This window comes from Nuphar pumila, chromosome 5, assembly GCF_984573655.1.
Source record: "Nuphar pumila chromosome 5, dmNupPumi1.hap1.1, whole genome shotgun sequence".
NCBI classification, from domain to species: Eukaryota; Viridiplantae; Streptophyta; class Magnoliopsida; order Nymphaeales; family Nymphaeaceae; genus Nuphar; species Nuphar pumila.
The window spans coordinates 9,231,676-9,257,469 of record NC_143253.1 but is presented as its reverse complement, the minus strand read 5'-3'; the positions used below and the strand labels follow the sequence as shown (position 1 = coordinate 9,257,469).

The following is a 25,794-nucleotide window of genomic DNA, read 5'->3' as shown; positions in this document are numbered from 1 at the left end:
TGGGGATATAACACCAACAGAGCAATCTGACAACCAGTTTCAGACCAGAAGTTTATTGTAAATTATCACTGTGAACGAGTAAAGCCGATCTGATACAAGAGAAATGGATGCTCAATCCTTGTTCAATAAGCTGAACCCCCAGCTTGAACAAACCAGCGAGTGGAGTGGTCGCTGTTTCGCTTTCAGCACTACCATCAAAACGATTGGGCTTTTGTAGGTGATTGGTGTCTATCATCCATAACAAAGCATGGTTGAGAGCGATGGACTTTATGAATACTTGTTTGTTAGATAAGAGATGTAAAGACGAACCATATAAGTGAACGCCCTCTTTAATCTCGTAGCTTGGCTTGGTTTACAGCTTGTAACGTGGATGGATGCAATATTCTAACGGTCTGAAATATGTCACAATCAGGAATATGTGAAAAAGATTTACGAAAACTATCATCAAAGATGAATGGCTATACATCAGCAATATTCATCCATAACTGCATTATTGTCATTATGTGTGCGCCCTAGAGACGGCACAATAGAAGTTCTAAGAATTGTATTTCATGTCCACTCAAAAATTCTATGTACAAAAGAACTCACGTACGATGGCTATTATCTAATTGCAACACAATCCTGAGTAAGCTACATCCAAATGTGTACCGCTGTCCACCTAGCAGCAAGTGAACAGAAACACATGATTAATCAATTTATAACATAATGGCATATCGTCAAGTTAATCATCCACAGAAATAAAGTGATATACCAGATCAATCACTTCCAAACTCTTCATAGCTCAAGCCTTCTGACATAGTGTCTGGCCTCTTTTCATCTCCTGCATGCACCACAGAAGAATTCAGGAACCAAAAATAGTGTACAACCTCATTATTAAAGGGAGAAAGAAAAAGAGAAGAAAGAAGCTGACCTTGACAATCTCTACCAGGTGAGTCAAGAAACCCATCTGTGTCTTCTAGGTATGGATAGCCTGGGTAGTTTTGCAGTATATCTATTCATCCAGTATGAGCTATATGATTATCAATTATTTGAAGTTCCACTTGTTGGAGATATTTTAACAAAACTGAAAGATACTTACCAGAACTTTGGGAAAACCCTGCCGTCAAGTCAGAAAGACTGAAATTCCGAGGAATCTGACTGAGGAAGCCATATGTGTCTGGCTCTAAGAATGATCCATGTAAGGCATTCAAGTTAGGGTCCATATTGCTGAAAGCACCAGGAGGGGCCAAACAGGCCTCATGGATGTTAGAAGCAAATGCAAAAGCAGAACTGTTTGGGCACTCAGGTTCAGATTTAACTGTAATCTCACTGCTTCCTTGCATGATTCCCATTTGTGACTGCTGAACTGCAAGCATATTTTGGGTCCGCCCAGCCTGAACACATAGTTCGTCATTGGTGTGCACATTTTGGCTCAGGGAAGTTATGCCATTGACAAGAGTGCCAGCAGGAACTGTTCCATGGTATATTTGGTCAGATGCAGAAGGTACCCTCGAGTGATCAGCACCATAACATGCCAGTGATTGTTGTTGCACTACAAAAGTCCAACATTAGATGCGGGAATAAACCAAAAGAACCTCTTCAGAGGAATAAACCAAAAGAGCATAGAGAAAGCAGCAAAATCATGTGTATAATCATGCAAATATGAAAAAAGAAACTAGGATAAATGATCAAGAAACTATCAGGAAAATCACAACAAATTCTACTATAATCATCCTCCAAAGAGTCACCAATATTGTTGATATTTTGAAAATATCATGATATTATCAGTTCTAGGTGGCCAAAAATATTGGCAAAATATTATGATATTTTCAAAATATCGCCAAACAAATATCACGATACCATCGGGATATTTTCAGGAGATTTTTAAAAAAAATCATATTTTTATATATTTTAGGTCAATTTTTCTTTATTTTTGGTTTTTTGTATTTTAAGAAAAAATTTACTTCTTTTTTACAATTTAGCAAGAAAAATTAATACAAACATTTATTCGTTATTATTTTATTATTCTTTTTTATTTGCCAGAATTCCAAGATTTTCTCGAGAGAACCCACCTTTTGAGAAAAAAAACTACAAGAAAAATCCTCAGTGAGAAATTGTCAAGAACGATACTTTGTGACTGCTAAATATAATCCACTGCTAAACCCCATCATCCATAATCAAATCTCATTTGAAACAGAATACTTACATATATTACGCACAAAAATAAGTCAAAAAAATACCCAAATTACTAAACCACCATTTGTCATTAAAACATAATGTTATGAGTGTTCAACTGATTGAAATGACCAAAACATCTTCAAGAGGTTTGACATTTTTTGAAAGTATATGGTTACCTTTGTGGGTAAAGTCTTTTTTTTTTTGAGGAAAACAAAAGGTCAAACACATTATTTTAAAAGTAATAAGGTGTACTAATAGTTAGCAATAAGTGAAACGACAAAAAATATTAAATAATGAATACATTGTCAAGGAAGTGTTGCCCTTTGAGATGGTGCCAAACCCACTCGTTTCTAGCATCATCATGGCTAGAAGCCAATGAGTATTGATAATCCTATATTTTTGTCTATGGAAGCATGCTCAAAACACACACATACATGCATTTTTAAAGCATTGAACCTTCAACCATCAAAACACAGGAAAATTGCTAGTATATTGCCCATCCTCTCGTAAATGAGATAAATTCAACAATCAAAGCTATAACTCAATGTCATGGAAAAAAGGCACATGAAATCCATTAGGAATGTATAACATAATTTGCAAAAAGAATGGATTCTGAAACTTTGAAAGGGCTTACAACTAATAGTATGAGATCCATTGGGGATTGTCAGAGAAGATACTGTAGATGGGCACATCTTCTGCATGAGGTCAACCTGCTCCTGAAGCAGCTTATTGAAAATTATAATCTGGTGTTTCACCATAAGCCGAACATAGTATGCCTTAAAAAATTCTTCGTTCTCATCCTCAAGTTTTTTCCAAACTGAAACACAAGTAAACAGTTTTGATGAAGAGGTCACCTCATGGTTAAGATTTCTCAGCACAGAATAAAGGAAAAATCTTCTGAATAATATAAAGAGAGAAATATTAATCCCTGTGGTGAAAAAGTTCTCAGGACAAAATTTAAAAAAAAAATCTTCTAAATAATGGAAAAGAGAAATTCTAGTAAATGTTCCATTTTGTTCTTCAGATTATAGTACTTTTATCTCCATGCTCATGTTCATCATACCAAAACTCCACATGAATGATCCCTAGACCACAGGTATGAAAACCAGTAGTTTAAACTGCCATTTTTTTACCATTATAACTGATAATGTGTAAATACAAACTATTCAAACTACAAAAAACTGATGATGGATTTGTTAGCTATCATTAAGGGTTCAAACAGCGGATTTAGTTGGACCTCCAATCTGACTGACTTTGTTCCAGATACAGATTCTTAAGGTAAGATCTGAAGCACTGAAAGGGAATTTGGGTTGGATTCAGATTATTTTAAGATTTGGATCAATGTTTTAGGTTGGATCCATGTTCAGATTCAATCTGATTCCATCCTTTTGCATATTATTTTAGAGTCCAGATTCAACTTAGACTATCAGACCTTATTTGGATTCAGATTCGGGTCAGATCTACTGTACACAATTCAGATTTGGACTCAGATCAGGCCCATATCAGATTTGTTGGCAGTCCTAGCTGTCATGGTCATAAATATACAACAAAATGTGAAGGTCCCATTCATCATCCTTACAGCAGAGTCAACAACACCCACCCACTTCTGATGCACTGGTATATCCTTTTCAACTTATACAAGGACACACCCCTTGTAGGAAAATGATGATAAAATGTTGAAAACCAATGGATCACCGTTTCTTACAGATTTAAGGATGAAAAACAGAGAACTAAACACTGATCATGGCACTCCAGCAAAATAAGAAAGCAGAAAAACAACCCGATGTACTCACATATGCAAAGACAACAATACTTCTCAGCTCCTTGTCAGCTTTATGCATGACATCTGGTATTACCACTATGAATGGCTTCATGCATTAAGAAGGTTGATGGACCATAATAATATGGTAAAATTTATCATATAATTTGGTGGAGAGATCATTTAAGATAAACAATGTGCCTTCAACAATTGTTTAAAAATCCAACTTAAGACTACAAGCACGTCAGAACTAGAACCGCTTTCACTTGATTCGTGTTAAGCTTTGGAAATGGAGAGAGAAAAGTACAGGAACTTGGACAGACAGCAACTAAATTGGTCAAACTCAATTGACTGATTGAACTTTCAGCTCAGCCTGAGAAATCAAGTCCATAAATAAAAAAAATCACAAACCCAGTTAAATCTTTGGTCCTCACTCATCAAGAGAATAACTTCAAGAAAACAAGAGAAACACATACCCAATGGAGAGACCCTAATGCACATATTGTACCAATAAACAAATAAAATGCATGCCATATTTCTTGAAATTAAATGGCTCTTGGTAAAACAGTCTAAAAAAAATAGCTTGGTGGCTGCAATGGCATCACTAAAGGTCAAATTTATTTTGCAAAAGATAACCTCTATATTTAGCCAAAATCGAAGTTCAGCTTCATCAACTGAAACAGATGGACAATTCCATATATCAAAATACTAAAGGAAAAAAAAGGAATGAAACTTAGCACCAAATGACATAGCTGTGCAGTCAAAGCAATTAACCCATAAATCAGGATACAGATATTATAAAAGAGAATAATCATGAAGTGATTATGCAAACTTTATTACAACTAGAAAGTAATAAAACTTTCTTACAGCTACCAAGTTTTAAGCAAATACCAAGTTCGGTGAAACCAGGCTCTATTTTTGCCTGATACAAAAGAGTGTCTATGACTTCTTTCCGGCTCATATAAAGTTGCAGACACCTTTCTATAAGATTTTGTACCTGCATCAAATGGAAAGAGGAAAGGGAGAAATTATATCTATTACAACTCACAGACAATACAAATACATATAGAAGATATTAAAATTATGCCTCTTCACAGGAACCTTATTCCTTAAATATTTATTGCTAATTGTCAATATAAAGACAGCTTAGAGATGCATTTGCTACTCAGTACAGAAGTAACCAAAGATGCAGGCATGCTAGACATATAATTTGAATGAAGAGTATCCATAACCTAAATAACAGCAAATAATTGGAAATTGTCTACAAATTAACTGTAAGATGCAAATTAAGTACAAAGTCAAGAATTTATGATTTAAACAGACTGCCTTATCTAGAGAGAGAGAGAGAGAGAGCAAATATCAAAATTAGTGACCTTGAAGGAAACTGTCAACTAAATTACGGCATGCATTAAGTATACATGTCTATACTGTAAATCAGGCCAGATCTGCATAGTTTACACAAAAATCAAGGAAGGAGAACAGAGAAGACCAGTCATGACCCCCAATGTTCATCGATGGAGAAGGGCCAACTCCATTAATATTTTATTTATATGAAACCCTAAAAGGACAAATTGCACAAGTGTACATATACTAGAATAAAACTACAGCATATGCCACGATAAACAGAATGAAAAATACAGCACAAGATATATAAAAATTACAATGGATGCACTAAGCTGTCATCCCTTCATGAAAGGATGACAATGCCCTTGATATCTTGCTTCTCAATATAAGCCTCCATGTTTTTTATTGAATACAGTTGTATCATGTTTATATCAGTTGGTTTCTAATGCTTGGTTTTGAAATCTTTGTGCATTTATAGGTTGCTCACCTTAGACATATAAATACGGTTTTGTGAATTTTTACATATGACTACTGTCTTAAGAAAAAGTCTAATTATTAGTTTGTTGACATTAATTATCTTACGGAATACATACAAAGAAAAACTCTATTCTCCTCTTTTTGTGCTTTAACAAAGGTTAAGAAGCTTTTTCAGAGACCAGCTGGCTTCTACTTGTGAAATAGACACCATGAGATATCTCCATACAAATGCATAAGACAAAAAGCAACCCCTTGTACGTAACCTAAGTGGCTTTGCCTACTCTCATTGGCATAGGACACCACCAAAAGATTTTTAATTTTTAAAAATCAGGAAAAATCATAAAATTTAAAAAAATGATTGATAACTATAACAAAAATATTAGACATGCACAAAGTCGTCAAAATTCATGATTGTGCAAAATGGTGAAAGTTTTATTACAAAATGCATAGGACTAGATCTGCTAGAGCATACAAGCTTTTATATATATATATATAGAGAGAGAGAGAGAGACGAATGTGTAGCTCCCAAACCGTCCTAAATAGCTTCAAAGGGACAAAGTTCAGGTGTTTGCTTAATCTGAACTCATAAACGTTCGGATTTTTTTGGTGTTTAGATACGCTATTTAGAGTGATAAAAAATCAATGGTTCATATTGCACCGAAACTTATGAAATAGAAATTGAGGCTTCTCATCGAATCGAGTCGATTCAAAGCATGGTTTTAGTGAACAAGCAATAATGAACGCATCTCCAGGTTAGGGTTAGCAAAAAACACGTGCAACTACGTTTTTTAAAAGCATTTAGGATGGTTTAGAACATAATTGTATATATGTTGGTGCGGTGGTATCGTACCACCATAACATATGGTGGTACACACTTGATTTAGATGGATCTAAGCTCCAAATGCAAAATATAACCATTGGATCATGTTTAACATGTTCTATTTACTATTTTCATGTGTTAAAGTTGACTGAAATATGATGTTATACACCATTTTTAAACTACCCTTATTTTCATGAATTGTGAGCCATTGATTTTCGTTGTCTCAAAAATAGGATCTTATGCTATGTTACCGCAACACGGCACCTTGGGTGTCGTACCTGTGTCGACACGGGTATTGGTACCAGGACACAGCAGCAAATTTTTTTTTTTTTACTTTCTTCTATAGGGGTCAGTCAACCATTCACTATTGAATGACTGGCTGAGCACCGAAATCCTATCACGAGTATGGTCTGTATACAAAGTATCTTCAGCCCCCTCCACAACCCCTAATTGGATTCCCCCGCGGCAAATCCCAGCAAGATCTAATTCAGGACTGAATCAAGAGACACATTTTCAATATATTTTAGATATATAATATATATTTTTCAGTATATATTTAGCTGTGTCCCTGTACCCACATTTTTTGGAATTGTCGTACCTGTACCCCCACTCGTACCCAAGTGACCTAGATCTTATGATATATATGATAAAACCTTCCAACATAGTAAATAAATCATGTTAAACACATTTGTATGGTTGAATATACCATTTGGTGGCTAGATCCATACAAACAAGAGTGTGTACCACCCAGAGTTGTTAGTCGAGGAAGCAAGAGCGGGAAGTGATTTAGGAAGTGAAAGCGAAAAGCGAGGCACTTCTAAAATTTTAGGAAGCGAGAAGCGCGGGACGACGTAGAAGAGAACCGAAAATCGTCTCGGAAGCGAGAAAGGAAGCAAACCGAAAGTAACCTAGGAAACGAACCGAAAGCAAAGAGAGAAGCGACCTAGGATTCGAGTGGGAAGTGAATAGGAAACGAGTTTTTCAGATATTGGGCAAAAAACATTGTTAGAGGCTCCAAGCCTCCTAAAAATAGAAAATCCACTTCCTGATATTGGGAAGCGAGTGTGAAGCGAGGGAGAAGCGAAATGGGAAGCGTATGGTATCATGGTACAAAACCACCATATAATTTCCCATATATATATATATATATATAAAAGATAAACTCCGCCTGTGTATAACTATTTAGTTATACACTGTCGGTCCCAAGCCCAGATAAAGGAGGGTTGTGGTAGGCCAGTGACAGCCAGCATAAAAACTTAGTCATACCCTATGAATATGAACCAATATGAGAATTTCGTTGGGCCGTTCCCTACTGAGCGACGCGCTATACTCTATAGGCCCGGAGGCAGTGATAAATGGGCAAGGGTTGCTAGGTCGTCGCCCGGAAGCGACGCGTCACACCGGCGCCCGGGTGTGGTGTCAAATAGGCAAGGGTTCCCTCACTTTGTTGGACGGGTGGGGGTAAAGAAGTTAGTCCAAGACCATAAAATTAGGTTAGCCACTTGGAACATAGGGTCTTTAACTGGTAAGTTGGTAGAGTTAGTAGATGTTATGTGTAGGAGAAAGATTGATATTTTATGTCTACAAGAGACCAAATGGGTAGGTGAGAAGGCAAAAGTGATAGAACCTCGGGGATATAAGATTTGGTATACAGGAATAAATAGAAATAGGAATGGAGTAGGGATTGTTATGAGTCGTGAGTTTATAGATAATGTAGTTGAGGTCCGTAGGAAGGGTGATAGGATTTTACTTATTAAATTAGTATTATGCACGAATATTACTAATATTATTAGTGTTTATGCACCTCAAGTAGGTTTAGATGATTCCATTAAGTGTCAATTTTGGGAAGATTTAGATGGTGTAGTACAAGGGATATCTTATGATGAAAAGCTTTTCATCGGCGGTGACCTTAATGGACATGTAGGCATTAGTAGGGATGGATTTGAGAGTATCCATGGAGGCTATGGTATAGGAGAAAGAAACGAAAGTGGAGAAATGCTTTTAGATTTTGGTTTGTCCTATGATATGATCTCAGCAAACACTTGGTTTAGGAAGAGGGAGTCTCACCTAGTAACATTTAAAAGTGGGGTTAATACGAGTCAGATAGATTTTTTCCTACTTAGAAAGAGAGATAGAGGTTGTTGCATCGATTGTAAGGTTATACCAGGAGAAAGTGTAGCTACACAACATAGAGTCTTAATTTTAGATCTTAGAATTAAACAATGCCGCAAAAGAGATAGACATAGGATAGATCCTAGAATTAAGTGGTGGGCACTGAAAGGAGCTAGAGCAAGTAGTTAAGGAAGCTGATTGGTGTCTCGAGGAGGATTTAGAATCAATGTGGAATAAGATAGCGGGTGACATGAGAAAGGTGGCTAAGGAGGTATTGGGTGAGTCTATAGGCGGTGCACCGCTAGGTAAGGATACATCATGGTGGAACGAGGATATCAAATTAGCTATTAAGGTTAAAAGAGAGTGTTATAGAAATCTAAGTAAGAGTCGTGATAAGAAGAATTTGGAGAAGTATATGATAGCAAAGAAGGAAGCTAAAAAAGTAGTTCAAAATGCGAGGGATAAGGTATATAAGGAGGTTTATGACAAGTTGGATACCAAAGAGGGCGAGAAGGATATTTATAGGTTTGCAAAGATGAGAGATAAGAAATTGAGGGATCTGGGTATGATTAGATGTATCAAAGATGAAACGCAAAGGGTTTTAGTAAAAAATAAGGAGATTAAGGAGAGATGAAAAAATTATTTTGATAAGCTATTTAATGGAAGTCATGATCAGGATCTTGGAGACTTGTCCATTCCTTTTCATGAGATGAATCGTGACTTCATGCGCAAGATTCAAAAGAAAGAAATTGCAGAGGCTTTGAAGAAAATGAAATCAAGAAGGGCAGTTGGCCCAGATGGTATACATATCGAGGCTTGTAAATGCTTGGGAGAGAAAGGTTTAGAATGGTTGACAAATCTTTTTAACAAGATTTGGCGGACAAATAAGATGCCTAATGAGTGGAGAAAGAGTACTTTGGTGCCCCTATATAAGGATAAGGGTGATATACAAGATTGCACAAACCATCGTGGTATAAAACTCATGAGTCATACTATGAAACTTTGAGAGAGGGTGATTGAGTCTAGGTTGAGGAAGGTTGTCATGATATCGGAGAATCAATTTGGTTTTATGCCTGTAAGATCAACTATGGAAGCTATACATCTTCTTAGACAACTTATTGAGAGAAATAGAGAGAGGAAAAAAGATTTGCATATGGTTTTTATTGATTTGGAGAAGGCATATGATAGAATACCTAGGAACATTCTCTGGTGGACAATGATGAAGAAAGGTGTTTCTCTCAGGTACATTAGTATAATTAAGGATATGTATGAAGGAGTAGTAACCAATGCCCGCACTTGTGGAGGGGTGACAACCAATTTTCCTATCACGGTTGGGTTACATCAAGGATCTACTTTAAGCCCTTTCCTATTTGCTATAGTGATGGATGAGCTTACGCGGTCAATTCAAGAAAATGTGCCGTGGTGTATGTTGTTTGTTGATGATATTGTTTTGATTGATGAGTCTAGAGTTGGGGTTAATGCTAAGTTAGAATTATGGAGACAGACATTGGAAGCAAGAGGTTTTAAGTTGAGTAAGACAGAATATATGGAATGTCGGTTTAGTAAGCAACGAAGTAGTGATGGGAGTGTAGTGAAGCTTGGTGAGCAAGAAATACCGGTGGATGATTGTTTCAAATATTTGGGATCTATCATTCAAAAGTATGGAGAAATTGATAGAGATGTAAATCATAGGATAAAGGTTGGGTGGATGAAATGGAAAAGTGCAACTGGAGTGTTGTGCGATCGTAGAATGCCATTGCGTTTGAAGGGAAAGTTTTATAGGACGACTATTAGGCCCGCTTTACTATATGATACGGAATGTTGAGCTGCCAAGAGACATCATATTCAAAAAACGAGTGTAGCTGGGATGCGTATGCTTAGATGGATGTGTGGAAATACAATAAAAGATAAGATTCAGAACGAGGAGATACGTAAGAAGGTAGACGTTGCACCCATTGAAAATAAGATGAGAGAGAATCGTTTACGATGGTTTGGACACATTCGGCGAAGGCCTAATGATGCTCCAGTTAGAAGGATGGAGAAATGGAAAAATATATTAGTTAAAAGAGGTCGGGGTAGGCCTAGGAAGACTTGGATGGAGATGATAGGAAAGGATATGAAGGCTTTGAACCTCACCGAGGACATGGCATTGGATAGAAATGATTGGAGGAGAAGGATTCATGTGGAAGACCCACAATGATTTTCTTTGTTGGTTCATATCGCCGACCCCAATTGTTTTGGGATGAAGGCGTAGTTGTTGTATATATATATATATATATATATATATATATATATATATATATATATATATATATATAAGATTGATCTTCAACTCGAGAATCTACAATTGCCTATGATGGTGATGAGTCATCTTCACCAAGCAAAAACTACCAAAATCACATGGTGATCTAAGAAAGTTGAATGAATCGGATTCCTCTATTCAAGTACAGCAAACGCAACAGACATGAAGCTATTCAAATTTTAGCACTCAAACCTCATTAAACCTTACCATGGTCTATGACAAGTAAATTCAAGTCAATCAATTCCTAAGAGGTTACCATTTTGGGAACTCACCATAATGGGCTATCAAAGTAAATGAAGCTCAAGATTGCACGTCATAGAATCTACCGAAATTAGACAATGTAAGCATTTGAAAAAGTAAGAAAGAAAGACAAACAATACGACACAACTAACTTTTTTTATTGTTTATGCATAAAGCAATTAAACAGGTCAAGAAATATGAATAAATGTCGATAAGTAAATAGGCAGAATGTTTAGCAATCATATCACAGAAAGCATATTCTTCATCAACAAAGAAATAAGGACAACAACAAAATAACAACTCCATACCAACTGTATGTCCTGCCGAGACACCCGTCTGGTTTCCCCTCCAGAGACTTTATTGGCATCCATAACTGAACTAGGCTGCGAATAAGATCTTGCTGAAACTACCTGACCTTGCCCTGCTACATGTTGAGCTGGGACTTCAGATGCTCGTCCTTCAAGCTGATGATGACTTTGTGCAGAAAGTTGATGGTAATACTGGCTTGTGTAGCCTGGTGCCTGATGGTGCAAAGGATTTGGGGAAGACACCAGAGCATGACCAGGTAACTATGCAAAGGGAAAAGATATAGTACAAGGTCATGTATTTGACCTTGAAAGCAAAATCAATCATCTGTTGAACAAACTTTGCATCAGTAATTTAAAATGCTACTTGGGTAGTTTTTTAATGCTCGGACCTCAGAAACAAGGAATCAGACTCGGTGTGGAGCCTCCACAGAGGTCCAAGCTATTCAAACTCCGATCTCAAATCCGGACTTTTCAGGGACTTGAGATTCATTTTTTAGGCAAAAAGGGTGGATCATCTGCCCAACGTGGAGGCATCAGACAAAAGATATGCACATTTGAGATCTCTATGCATTCAAAACTTATATCCATAGAGACCACAACCAGAAATAAAAGAAATGAAGCTCAGAACCAATTAAATCTACAAAAATGCACTCAGACCTGACCTACAGCAGCCAGACTGTAGCCTCAAAAGATAATTAGTAAGCAAATTAGTAAGTAGAAAGCCCAGAAAAGCAAGTTCATGCATCTTAAGGCCCAAAAAAGTAATTCCCAATGGATTTGTCAAGGGGAAAAAAGAGCATCTACAGCCTATTAAATGCAACTGTCAAATACATAGAAAATTTCCCATGTCAATCTCATATTTATGTACACCAAAAAAAGAAAGGAAATTATAATGGCCTCCCTGGATGAACCTTGTTTTTATCCAACAGATTTCACTTGACTAGGCTCCACATTTCACAATCTATGCAATACCAACAAGTGTTGAAGCAAAAGTACAGGAATATATCCATCTTTTAGATTAAAATAAGAGAAACAGGTTGCATGACATACATAAAAGCATGAACTCAAAAAAGTAATACAACTGCAGTGTGGTTTAATTCTCTTAGAGTGACAATTAACAAAGGATTAGCATTTTTCCTACACTTTTGATCTACAAATCCAAATATAACTTGAGCAAAACAAACTTTTTTAGTACCCCGGGATATTTACTTGTGGGATACATCTTGGAAATGATATTTGTGATGCCAGCTAGCATTTACCTTTCCAGTTGGCAGGCTTCAATTTTGCATGCAGCATTGAGTATGCAAATGCTCTCAGTCCAGCCTGCCTCCAGCCACACCAACTCTAAAAATACAGGCTATTCTCTCTTTAGTGGTCCAAGCTCACTCAATTGATGATTACGTGAAACTTGAGTTCTTTGGACCATAGTCACAAATATCAGTCTCGGCTATATCTCGGCAAGGCAATTTCTCTCAATAATATAGGTTTAGTTGATAAATCTTGGGAAAAACTCAGTGCTTTAAAAAAATAAAATATAAAATTAGTAGAAATAAGTAAGAAAAATAACATGTTTAGATAATAAAATACACATATAATAAAAGAAATAAGTAAAACATATAAAAGAAAGAAGAAAAACGTAGTTAAGATATAGAAAAGAAGTAAAAATAGTAAAAGGCAACTCATAATAGAATGATATTATCAGTGATAATATTGTGATAATATCACGATATATATAATTTTTTGAGATTTTCACAATATTGTGATATTTTGCATTTAATATCATTTTATGAATTTACAGCTATATTTTCAAAATATCACCTATATCTGTGACCCACCAATGTTATTAAAAGCATGTCTAGACTTGAAGAAAGGGCCCTTTTGCCTTGATGTGAAAAAGAGCATGAGGCATGTGCCTCAAGGCGCACATGTCAATTGCTTTGGTCAAATGGGGTTTCATAGCCCCCATTTGACCAAAAGTCAAATTTTTTTAAGAAGCATAATGGAGGGAGGAGAGGCCTTAAAGGGGTTAGGGCACTCCCCTTTCCTCTTCCTCCCTTCACTCCTTCATTCTACCTGTTGGTGACCACCTTCTGACCAGCCACTCCTGTGACCCATCTTCCGACAAACAGGTATGTCCTTTGTTCTTCGCTTTTCTTTTTCTTCTTCTTCTTCTTCTTCTTCTCTTCTACGTCTTCTTCCCTTCTCCTCTTCTTATTCTTCCTTTTCTTTCTTGTGTTCTTTCTTCTTTTTATTTCCTTCATTTATTTCCTCCCAAAATTTTAATCTCTCCCAAAAGATATCAAATTGTTTTGTTATTTTGGCATTGTGTATGTGTGATTACGGACATGTCAAGAAATGGTATTGATCCCAATACACTCCAGAATGTGTCCCATGAGCCGAGAATACAATGTAGATAAACACACATTCACAATGGAAATCCTCATAGAACACGACTTAAAAATAAACAATTTTATTAAGTATGAAATTTAAATAATACAAAAATGAAAAAATACAAAAGAGCCTCACTACAACACTCAAACACTCAAAACCAAGAAAACTACCGATCACTCTCTCACTTTACAATGCGCACATAGACCCCTATTTATAAGAAAGAAGGAGAGAAAAAGAGAAGAAAGGGAGAACCCTTCTAGTCATTGGAGAGGATCCAACGGCTAGAAATATAACTGTTGGACCCTCTCCACCGGTTATATAAAGTCAACATTGTTTGACTTGGTCAACTCAAGTTGACTATTATATATAATTCATATATTATATAAATAACAATATATATACATATATACTATGTATATTATATATACGTATACATATGTATATAAATATATGAAGATATTATATTAATATATATATATACATACGTATATATATATAAATATATATATATATACACACATACATATAAGATTATGTCCATCTTTAACACCCCCCTCAAACTTACAATGACTCACTCTAAGTTTGAAATTGCAAAGAAGAACCTCATTACATAAAATGTCTTCATAGACTTCATAAAGTTCATCTATTTGGTGCTTCTTTAAAGGGTGTTCAATCATACGCTTCATTACACAAAGGATCTTCAATATCACCAATGCTTGAAAAGAAACCTTCAAGAAGATCTAACAAGAGCAATCTAACACGAAATAACTATACTTATATAAATTATGGATGGCCAAACACAGAAACATACAATTTGTAGAAAATATTTAATAATTTAATTTTAACATTTTCAAAATAATTTAAAGTAAGAATTGATTTTGAACAATTTAACTTCAAACAAGATAGTCATTGACAAACTAGACTTAATAGATAATCAAAAGTTCTTAATTTATAAGAGAACATAATTGCATATTATCAAAAATAGAAATGCATGCACAAAATATCTCAAAGATAAGCTCACAACTCATTAATTACTTTAAACATTCATTAAAACATGAATTATTCAATATACACATATTTATCACATTAATGCATAATAAACCTGAAATATGAATTTTCAAACAATCATTAATACCATGAGGAAATAACCCACAAAAGAGTTTAAATCCCAAAAAAAATTTACACAACGGAAGATACAAGAAATGATTTTCATCATTTAATTAAGAGAAGTCAAATACGCAAATATCAATTACAATTTTGGAAGCAATATCAATCATGCAACTAAAAAGGTCACTTATGGATCAATTATAAGTGATAACAATAAAAAAACTTTGAAGGACACATGCTTAGAAATAAGCGAAAATACAAAAAGGGATCCCAATGAAGATCCACACAAATACAATAAGAGTGCACAAGCACCAACTTACCAAAAAGGAATGCAAAGTGAAAATAATCTCAAGAGCAACCAGATACACACAATAGCCACTATGGACATATACACAAGAGATTTTATTAATGAAATGCATAAACTTATGCAAATTATGCAAGACAACCAATCATGGATTAACTGATGCAACTAAAGCATACATAATGTAAAATACATGAAAATATTTCAACAACCATTTCTCATAAAAGAGCAAATGAGTTTAGAAAAATTACGAAGAGATTTTAAAAATCTCATACATCGTAATGAGTGAATTTTATAAATTAAAACACTAGTTTGACCATCACAACCAATCATCTCACTAGACTTTCAATCCTCAAAAATTAAGTGTATCAACGACTAAAACAAAAGTATAATCTCAATGTCACTCATGAGCTAAAAAGACACACACAAAAGTGTAAACAAATATCTCTTGTCTATATATAATAACACTCAAAATATGTGTCTCAGCTACTACAACAAGAGTATTATCTCAATGTCACTTATGGGTTAAACAAACACACAAAAGTGTGAATAAACATCTCTTGTCTACGTATAATGACACTCAACATGAGTATATCAACTACTAGAACAGGAGTATAATCACAATGTCACTTATGGGCTAAAAAAACACACAAAAGTGTGAATAACCATTTCTTGTCTACATATAATGACACTCAACATGAGTGTATCAGCTACTAAAACAAGAGTATAATCACAAAGCCACCAATAGGCTTAAAACACACGAAGGTGTGAACAAACATCTCTTGTCTACATATAATGACACTTAGATACGAGGCATAAAAAATGAGAATATACTCGAAGTAAAAAAGCTTGTAATGAAAACACACTAATGTTAATAATAAGAATATCAATTTTAACCATCTTTTGAAATACCATGGTTTTAAAAATAGATAGTTATCACATATAAACAGAATTACAAGCATCCATAATAACAATGGTCATACAATAAATGAATGATACAACAGACTCCGATCGAGAGATCGACAATTATCAATTAGAGTCAAACCATAAGTTGACAATCTAAACTGACATAAAACGAGGAGCACACAACTCACCCCAACAAACATCTACAAATCAATGAAAACATATATAGATCCAGAGGCCAATCAACTATCAATCAGATCCAAGGCTGGTGTCAACACAACACTCATAAACTTTGACCCAACAATAAGGCCAATAGAGATGATGCATCATATATAAAATTCTGTGATGAACAAAAAACAATGCCATAAGAAGGCAATAAATACTCACGGAAATCAATTTCCAAATAGGTGAGTTCACATCAAATAATTGATTTGAAAAAAAACAAGTTTCAAATCAAATCCATGAAAGTTAGATGAAAATCTTATCATAAGAATTAGTGCAATTAAATGCACAATCAATATGTCAATCGATGCAATCACATGCAATGCAACATAGGATGTCTTATGAAAAATTTCACAAATTTGAATAAGTAAATAAGCATGCAAATTACGATGCTTGAGAATCTTTAAAAAGATCATAAGTCCATTACTCAAGAAACAAGTGCACTAAGGCATATCCAAAAAATCTCACTAATTAGACAAGAATAACATATATAATCTTTAGATCTAAATCTACTATGAGGCAATTGAAGGCAATATATAGAGATTCCACAAGAGCTAAGTACACAATCACACAAATACAAAATCACTAGTGGGCGAAATACAAAGAGCCAACTAAGAGCTATGCATAAACATAAAAATGTTAACATTATTGATAAAATGTTCTCAAAGAGCCATAGAGATTTTAATAAGATACATAACTATGAACCCATATATGATTGCATTAAACAAGAGATTTTTCTCACAATGTAATGAATATACAATCTCTTGATGCTTGATATAAGATATCAATACACAAGAAAGAAACCACTAAGATAAGCACAAAAAAAAAGATTTTGAGTATACGATAACAAGTCATGTTTATGCTATTCAATAAAGACTATTTGATGTATATACCTAAAAGATGCCTTAATCCAACACAAGTCATTTGAAAATAGTCTTACTTAATAGAACAATATTACTCAAACATACATGAAATAGCACATTCCCATGATAATAGAAAGACCTTATCAGAACATAGAAAACACGTCTATATTAAAAAAATAATCACACAATACATCTTTTTAATCTTTATGCTTGATCATATCACAAAAAAAGAAATCCAAAAGGTAGTCCACACATATGTTAAGAAACTTTCAAACATGAAATTTAGTATTTTGCAAAAGCATGAAACACATAAGATTTTAAGAAACCACATATTTTGCAAAATATAAATTTTCACTAAACATATCACATATTTCAAAAACATTTAATTTTATCATAACCCTTGAAAATAAAAAAATCAAAGATACATACCAGAATACAAAATTCTTAAATCCATACCATCCATTAATATGAATATTTCTCAAGACCTCGATGTCTCGCTCTAATACCATGTCAAGAAATGATATTGATCCCAATACACTCAAAAATGTGTCCCATGAGCCAAGAATACAATGTAGATAAACACACATTCACAATGAAAATCCTCATAGAACACGACTTAAAAATAAAAAATTTCATTAAGTATGAAATTCAAATAATATAAAAGAAATGAAAAATTACAAAAGAGCCTCACTACAACACTCAAACACTCAAAACCTAGAAAACTACCCATCACTCTCTCACTTTACACACACCCCTATTTATAAGGAAGAAGGAGAGAAAATGAGAAGGGGAGTACCCTTCTAGCCATTGGAAAGGATCCAACGGCTAGAAATATAACCAAGTTGGACCCTCTCCAACGATTATATAAAGTCAACATTGGTTGACTTAGTCAATCCAAGTTGACTATTATATATAATATATATTATATAAATAACAATATATATACATATATATTATGTATATAAATATAATATGTAAATATATGAAGATATTATATTAATATATATGTATGAGTATATATATATATACATATAAGATTACATCCATCTTAACAGGGTGCATGTCACTATGTACGTCTGAAACCATGAATAATTTGACCACGTATGTGTGCATATGATATGATATATATATATATATGAGAGAGAGAGAGGAGTCTCATCAGACGTAGAAAACACATTGAATGGGCAGATGTGTGGTTGTGCGCTGCACGTCTGCCCGAGAGGCCTTACAATTATCACACAAAATAATTGTAAGGCCTTTAGCGGCAGTAAAGACTGCTGCTAAAGGCCCTTTTTGCACTTTTTCAACGTGCGTGATCAATGGCGCTCACTCGTCTAACAAGGGGATCCACCAATACCTCTCTCTCTCTCTCTCTCTCTCTCTCTCTCTCTCTCTCTCTCTCTCTCTCTCTACATACATACATACATACATACAAACATATATATATGTATATATATGTGTATGTGTGTGTATTTGTTATTAGAAAAATAACACATATATGTAATATACTTGTAATCTGTCTTTTATTTATTTCTAGAATTTTTTATTTTTATAGTTTTTAATCCTTTTTGTCTTTTTTGTACAGCCTTTTCTGTACAACAGTCATTAATTGATTGTTGTATGTGCTGACTGTTAGTCTTTTTGTCTTTTTTGTACAGCCTTTTTTTTTACTGTTGTACCTGCTGACACAGTAAGTAAGAGTCATTGGGTTGTTTCCTTCCAACGGCTCTAATTAGAGTCGTTGGGAACAGCCCAACGACTCTTCAACCTTGTATGGTGGCTATAAATAAGGGCAATACAGCCCATTGTAATATATATAAAAAAGAGGGTTTTCACACTCAAGTCAATACAAAATATAAGTGCTTTTGATGCATTTTGTTTACATTTGTGCCACATAGCACTTGACTCAGGAGCTTCTTTTCATATGACCCCACATAAGACTATATTATCCGAATGTCAACCTAATTCAAATGCATCATTTGTTTCCCCTGCCGATGGCACTGCCTTGGAAATAGAGGGTGTTGGAATTTTTAAAAATGACTTGTCAAAACATAACAAATTTTATATCCCAAAAATAACACTTATACCAAAACTTCATTTTAACCTACTTTCAGTTTCTCAAATATCGGATCATGGATGTGATGTCATTTTCTTATCAAGTAAATGTTAGGTGCAGGATCGCCAGTCCGGAAAATTGATTAGGGAAGGTTCTAGGCAAGGAGACCTCTATTATATGGATTTCCTTTGTATTCCAAAAAAATCATTTTGTAGCACTGCCCAAACAAAAGATATACGGACTTGGCATCATAGACTTGGGCATCCAAATATAAGAAAATTAAATTTTGTACCTGTTACCAAGAATCTTTGTAAAGATCATTTTGAATGTAAAGAATGTTTACTTGGTAAAATGACATCTTTGCCTTATGGTCAAAGAACTTTTTACTCTTCAATGCCTTTTGAATTAGTTCATTCGGATGTGTGGGGTCCTGCTCTCATTGCCTCTAAAGGAGGATTCTCCTACTATGTTGTGTTTATCGATGACTTCATTAGGTATTGTTGGATTTACTTTCTTAAGTTTAAATCAGATGTATTTGCAACCTTCAAAACGTTCCACAACATGATTAAAAATCAATTTAAAAGTAAGCGCAAAATCCTCAGAACTGACTCTGAAGGAGAATATTTATCAAATGAGTTTAAACAATTTTTAGAAAATGAAGGTATTTTACATCAAAGAGCATGTCCTAAAACCCCGCAACAAAATGTAATTTCAGAAAGAAAACACAGACATATTATGGAAACTACAAGAACCCTTCTTATTGCTAAAAATATTCCTAAAAATCTTTTGGCTCAAGCTGCATTAACTTCAGTATATCTCATAAATAGGATGCCTTCAAAAACTTTGTCAAATGAAATTCCCTTTGAAAAATTATTCAAATATCAACCTGACTATCAAAGATTGAGAATCTTTGGTTGTAAATGTTATGTTTTAAATGATAAAGAAGATAAACTATCTTCTAAAGCTATCCCTTGTGCGTTCATTGGTTATTCTGAAACACAAAAAGGGTTTAAATGTTACGATATCAAAAATGATAAACTTCTCGTCTCAAGAAATGTTAATTTGATTGAAAATGAAAGTGGATTTGAAAGAAACACATCGCAAAACATAAATTCTGATTATTCTTTCTTGTTTAAATTGTTGTCTAATGATGAAAATATTTATGTAGAACCTCCTATTGAGAATAGAACAACAGTTGAACCAATATTATACACTAGAAGAAATCAGAATGCACCCAATGAAGGTGTAAATCAAAGTAACCATGAAACATTAGAAATTCCTTAAAAACAAAACACTATTCGTAGATCTGAACAAATCTCAAGAATTCCAAATAAGTTTGTGTCTTATGACTCATTTTCTCCAAACATAGAGCATGTCTTATAGCTATTCATTCATATTTTGAACCCTCGTGTTATAATGAAGCAAAAAATTTACCCGAATGGATAAAAGCCATGCATATAGAATCAGACGCTCTTAAATAAGCTAATACTTAGAAAATTCTAACTTTACCCATTGAAAAAAAGACCATAGGTTGTAGATAGGTTTTTAAAGTAAAAACTAAAAGTGGTGGATTCTTGGAAAGACATAAAGTCAGGCTAGTTGCCAAAGGATACTCTCAAGAATACATAGTAGATTACGAAGAAACTTTTGCTCTTGTTGCCAGGATGACCACTATTCGAATGTTTGTAGCTATTTCAGCTATTAAAAATTGAAATATATTTCAAATGGATGTTAAAAATGCATTTTTAAATGTGAATCTCAATGAAGAAGTATATATGAATATTCCACTTGGATTAATAATTCCTTTAGGAAAAGTGCTTAAATTAAAAAAGGCATTGTATGGGCTCAAACAAGCACCTAAGGCTTGGCTTCATACTTTTACTAATGTCATTACAAAATATGGTTTTAAACTATGCTATATTGATACAACCTTACTTATTAAGAAATCTTTTGCAGGTATTAGAATTTTACTTTTATATGTTGATGATATGTTGATTACAGGTAGTGACAAAGAAAGAATAAAAAAAGTAAAACAATTTTTGAAATGACAGATCTTGGGTTCCTAACATACTTTCTTGGTATAGAAGTATCATACTCTAACAGGGGGTACATATTGTCACAAACAAAGTTTGCTTCAAATATTATTGACAGGTCAGGACTATCAGATGACAAAATTGTTGACACTCCAGAGATTGTTGGAATAAAGATGTGAGCCGATGATGGAGTCCCTTTGGACAATCCAACTCCCTTCAAACAGCTCGTGGGATCTCTTATGTATCTAAGTATTAAAAGACCGGACATAGCTCATGTTGTACATATAGCCAGCCAATTTCAACATGCTCCAACATCATCTCATATGAGTGCAGTTATGAGAATTATTAAATACATCAGAGGCACAATAAATAAGGGAGTTTTTTTATCTTCTTCTTCCTCTCTTGATCTTAGAGCACTGGCGACTACTACCATGAAAATTGTGTGGCTTAAACAACTAATTTCAGATATGGGAGTTCAGCTTCAGAATCCTACAAGATTATGTTGTGACAACAAGTGTTTCATATACATTGCTCGAAATCATACGTTTCATGAAAGAACTAAGCACATAGAGATGGATTGTCATTTTGTTCATGAAGAATATCTAAAGAAGACTATTGATCTTCCCTATGTGACATCAGAATACCAACTTGCGGATTTCTTCACCAAGGCATTGTGCTCACCAAGATTCAACTTTTTACTTGACAAACTTTCGATGATTTCACCATAAGTTTGAGGGAGGCTGTTAGAAAAACAATACATATATGTAATATACTTGTAATCTGTCTTTTATTTATTTCTGTAATTTTTTATTTTTATAGTTTTTAGTCTTTTTTGTCTTTTCTGTACAGCCTTTTCTGTACAACAGTCATTAATTGACTCTTGTACCTGCTGACTGTTAGTCTTTTTGTCTTTTCTGTACAACTTTTTCTGTACAACAGTCATTAATTGACTGTTGTACCTACTGACACAGTAAGTAAGAGTCATTGGGTTGTTTCCAACGGCTCTAATTAGAGCCGTTGGGAATAGCCCAACGACTTTTCAACCTTGTATGGTGGCTATAAATAAGGGCAATACAGCCCATTGTAATATATATAAAAAAGAGGGTTTTCATCCTCAAGTCAATACAAAATATAAGTGCATTTGATGTATTTTATTTACATTTGTGCCACATAGCACTTGAAGTGATATTTTGTTATAGCCTAGGTTGTGAATGTTTTATCAAGTTATTTGTAAACTTGATTATTTGTGAGACTCTTTTCATTTGTTACACCTCACTTCATATTTTGGTAGAACGCCTTGCTACACCTTGACACTTTTCACAACATTGAGACCCACCATTCATGAAATAGGACTCCGCAGTCTAGACCGCAATTATGCCCCTCAAAAAAGTGACCAAATATGTTTTGTTAATTTAGAGAATAATATCAAGGGAAAGGGTTCAAGTGAGATTTGAAAAAATTAAAATCTATAGTACATATGGAAACCAATATGGAACTTGTCACTAAGCATGAATTTCTTCCTGGTGGGGTAGAATCAAAGACTGGCAGGGATGACATGTGAAACATGCTGATGTGTGGCCCTACACTGGGATCCTTCTGTTGGAAAAAATGTCAAGCTAACATCGAGATAAGTTCAATCTTATTGCTTATGTGTCACATAGAAGTTACACTTGTTCTATAGTTTGTAGTAATTTGTCACTGGGCCTGAATTGTTTTCTGATAGTGAGAGAATCAGAGAGTGGCAGAGATGACATGAGAGCCATGTTGATGTGTGGCCCTACATTGCAATCCTGCTTCATTTGCATGGTCCTCTCTATCTGGTAGGGATAACATGAAAACTATGCTGACGTGTGGCCCTATATTGGAATCCTGATTCATTTGCATGGTCCTCTCTCTAGTATGGAAATTATAATGACTTGATCAACAACCATTTATTGTCTGCACATTTTTCAAGTGACCACCATTTCAATATACACATATGGTGTCATGATGGCATGAATCTTTAGCATCATCATATGTATTATCAGGCTGTCAATCTCTTTATGGCTAGTTAATTCTTTGAAAAAAAATAATGTGTGATCTTAGTAATCATCTAGTTCTTCAGGTTCCTTTTTCATAGTAATCATCTAGTTTTTCATAGTAATTTGAAATAATTTGTATGACTTCAAATACCACTTGTTTTTTTTTTCTCTTACAAGACATAAAATTGAACATACTGAATGCTTGGCTAAAGTGACATAGTAGCATATACATTATACCACACAAAGCGAATAATTCTCATCTAGGGGATAATATATATTTGATTCATATATCATGACATTAAATCCAATATTTGTGTTTAGGTTTTTCGATCTAAATTGATTAATCATAGACAAACATTAGATAGTCGATGGATATTAATTTCATAAACTAGGAAACCTGAAAGAACCAGATTGAGTCTTATGAGAGCAACCATAGATTGTTGACCTTTTTACTAGAGTTGTCAGTCGAGAAAGCGGGAGCGGGAAGCATGGGACGATTTAGAAGTGAACCGGGAATCGTCTCAAAAGCGAAAAGGGAAGTGAACAGGAAGCGACCTAAAAAGCGAACCGGAAGCAAAGAGGGAAGCGACCTAGGATTTGAGCGGGAAGAGAATAAGAATCTAATTTTCTCGATATTGGGCAAAAAATTTTGTGAAAAGCTCCAAACCCCCCAAAAAAAGAAAATTTACGTCCTGATATTGGGAAGCGAGTGGGAAGAGAAATGAGAAGTGTGCTTCCGATTTAAAAGGGGTGCTTCCCCGCGCATTTCAAAAGTGACACGTTTTGCGCTTTCGATATGCATTTCGGGGAAGCACGCTTCCTCGACTGCTATAGTGTTTTCGGTAACCCTGCTTTTTACCCACTGAAATTATCCTGAATCTCACTACACTACTCATTATTTTTCATCAAAATCTAGAAATCTATCTTCTTTCCATATTTATACTAGTTGCTTATGTTATCTACATGTTTTCCTAACCATCCACATGCCTAGAGTTTTTCAACCATATAATCATTGAAATGGTTTGTGGTCATGTGATTTAATTCTCTAAGCAGAGGCTTCACCTTGTCGGAACGGTATCTGCTTTACACCATCATCACACCAACTCGGCAACTTAGCATTTTTGTTTTTGTTTCCTTAAATAACTAACACCCATAAAACAGTTTTAGCATATGCGACTTGCAAGCTCTTCTACAGCTCAAATCAAAGGAGAAAAAACATCACGCATCTCAAGCTTGTGAAACCAAAATGAGAAATTGGTACCATGGCCATACGGACGACTATGATCAACACACCAAAAAATACAAAGAGTGTAAGACAATGAACAAATCTGCTGGCCCAAATGTACAACTGCAAAGGCATCATACCATTTTTTAGCCACTATCTAGACTGAAGTAAAGAAAAATGATGGTGGATGGTGACATGAAGGTCTGGTCTGACAATAATTTCCATGCTTATCATAAATAACAAGAACTCCTCCAGCTCTTCCAATTCTCTTAATTTGAAAAACAGGTGGGAAGGGGGAGAATTGATTTTATGGGGAACCCATATTGGTTTCTCAATTCATACGTGGTAACTCTCATATTCCTCCAGCCTTCGTTGCTTTTCCCTTGAAATCAGGTACCCATATGGCCCAAAAATGAATGAAGACCATGCAACTCAACTAGCTACGCGTTCAAACTATCCAGAAAAAAACTTCTACAGAAATCATAAGTTCATTGAAGAAGAAAATGGGGTTTTGAGATCTTTAAAACGTAAACATACAAAAACCATCCTTCCCACCACAGCCTGCATGTTATTCCTTGAAACAACAGATTTTTAAATACATGAATCATTACAAAAACGTGCAAATCGAAAACCCACATAGCTACAACTCACGTCCTGCGATCATACACATATACAGGGCATTGAAGAAATAAGCGACACAAAGAATCGGGAATAAGAATTCCAATTACCCAACAACAATCTGCGCAACAAATTATGATCGAATTCGAGTACCCCACAAGTAATAAAACAAAATAACGTGGAAAGAACACAAAGAACGCCAAGAGCAAACTCATGACACCGTGATTCCCGTGATCAAGCGAATGAAAACCCGAGAAATCCCACAATCCATCAAAAGAAAAACTCGAAAAACACAAGCGGGATCACAAATGCTTCGATAAGGATCAAGAGTCACAAAGATCAAACGAAAAGAGTTCACAAAGAAGAAGAAATAAACCTGGCGGATGTCAGAGGGGTTACGCCCTTGATCCTTCATAAACAACAGAAAGATGGTGGTGTTGGTGGTGGTGGTGGTGGCGGTGGGGGGAAGAGAGGAGTACCGTGGAGATGAAGCGACGGGAGAGGCCTGACAGCTAAAACAAAAAGCTACAGTGGA

The 25,794-nt window shown here is 34.8% G+C and overlaps 1 protein-coding gene across 2 annotated transcripts; it reads right to left on the bottom strand.

Annotated features, from left to right (window-relative positions):
• Nucleotides 1-465: 465 nt before the first annotated feature.
• On the bottom strand, nucleotides 466-25,794 carry LOC149836703 (uncharacterized). 2 transcript variants are annotated; one of them, XR_016431830.1, is made up of 8 exons: nucleotides 25,636-25,794; nucleotides 11,520-11,780; nucleotides 4,808-4,913; nucleotides 2,792-2,974; nucleotides 1,079-1,531; nucleotides 911-1,009; nucleotides 752-820; nucleotides 466-658 (listed from the first exon to the last, which is right to left on the bottom strand). XR_016431830.1 is itself a non-coding variant. In XM_090005531.1 (8 exons), exons 1-7 carry the CDS (start codon nucleotides 25,672-25,674, stop codon nucleotides 756-758), a joined length of 1,188 nt encoding a protein of 395 aa, XP_089861657.1. In that variant the 5' UTR covers nucleotides 25,675-25,791; the 3' UTR covers nucleotides 466-658; nucleotides 752-755. The 2 variants fall into 2 exon arrangements, 1 of the variants encoding a protein (XP_089861657.1); XM_090005531.1 differs by having other exon boundaries at nucleotides 911-991; nucleotides 25,636-25,791.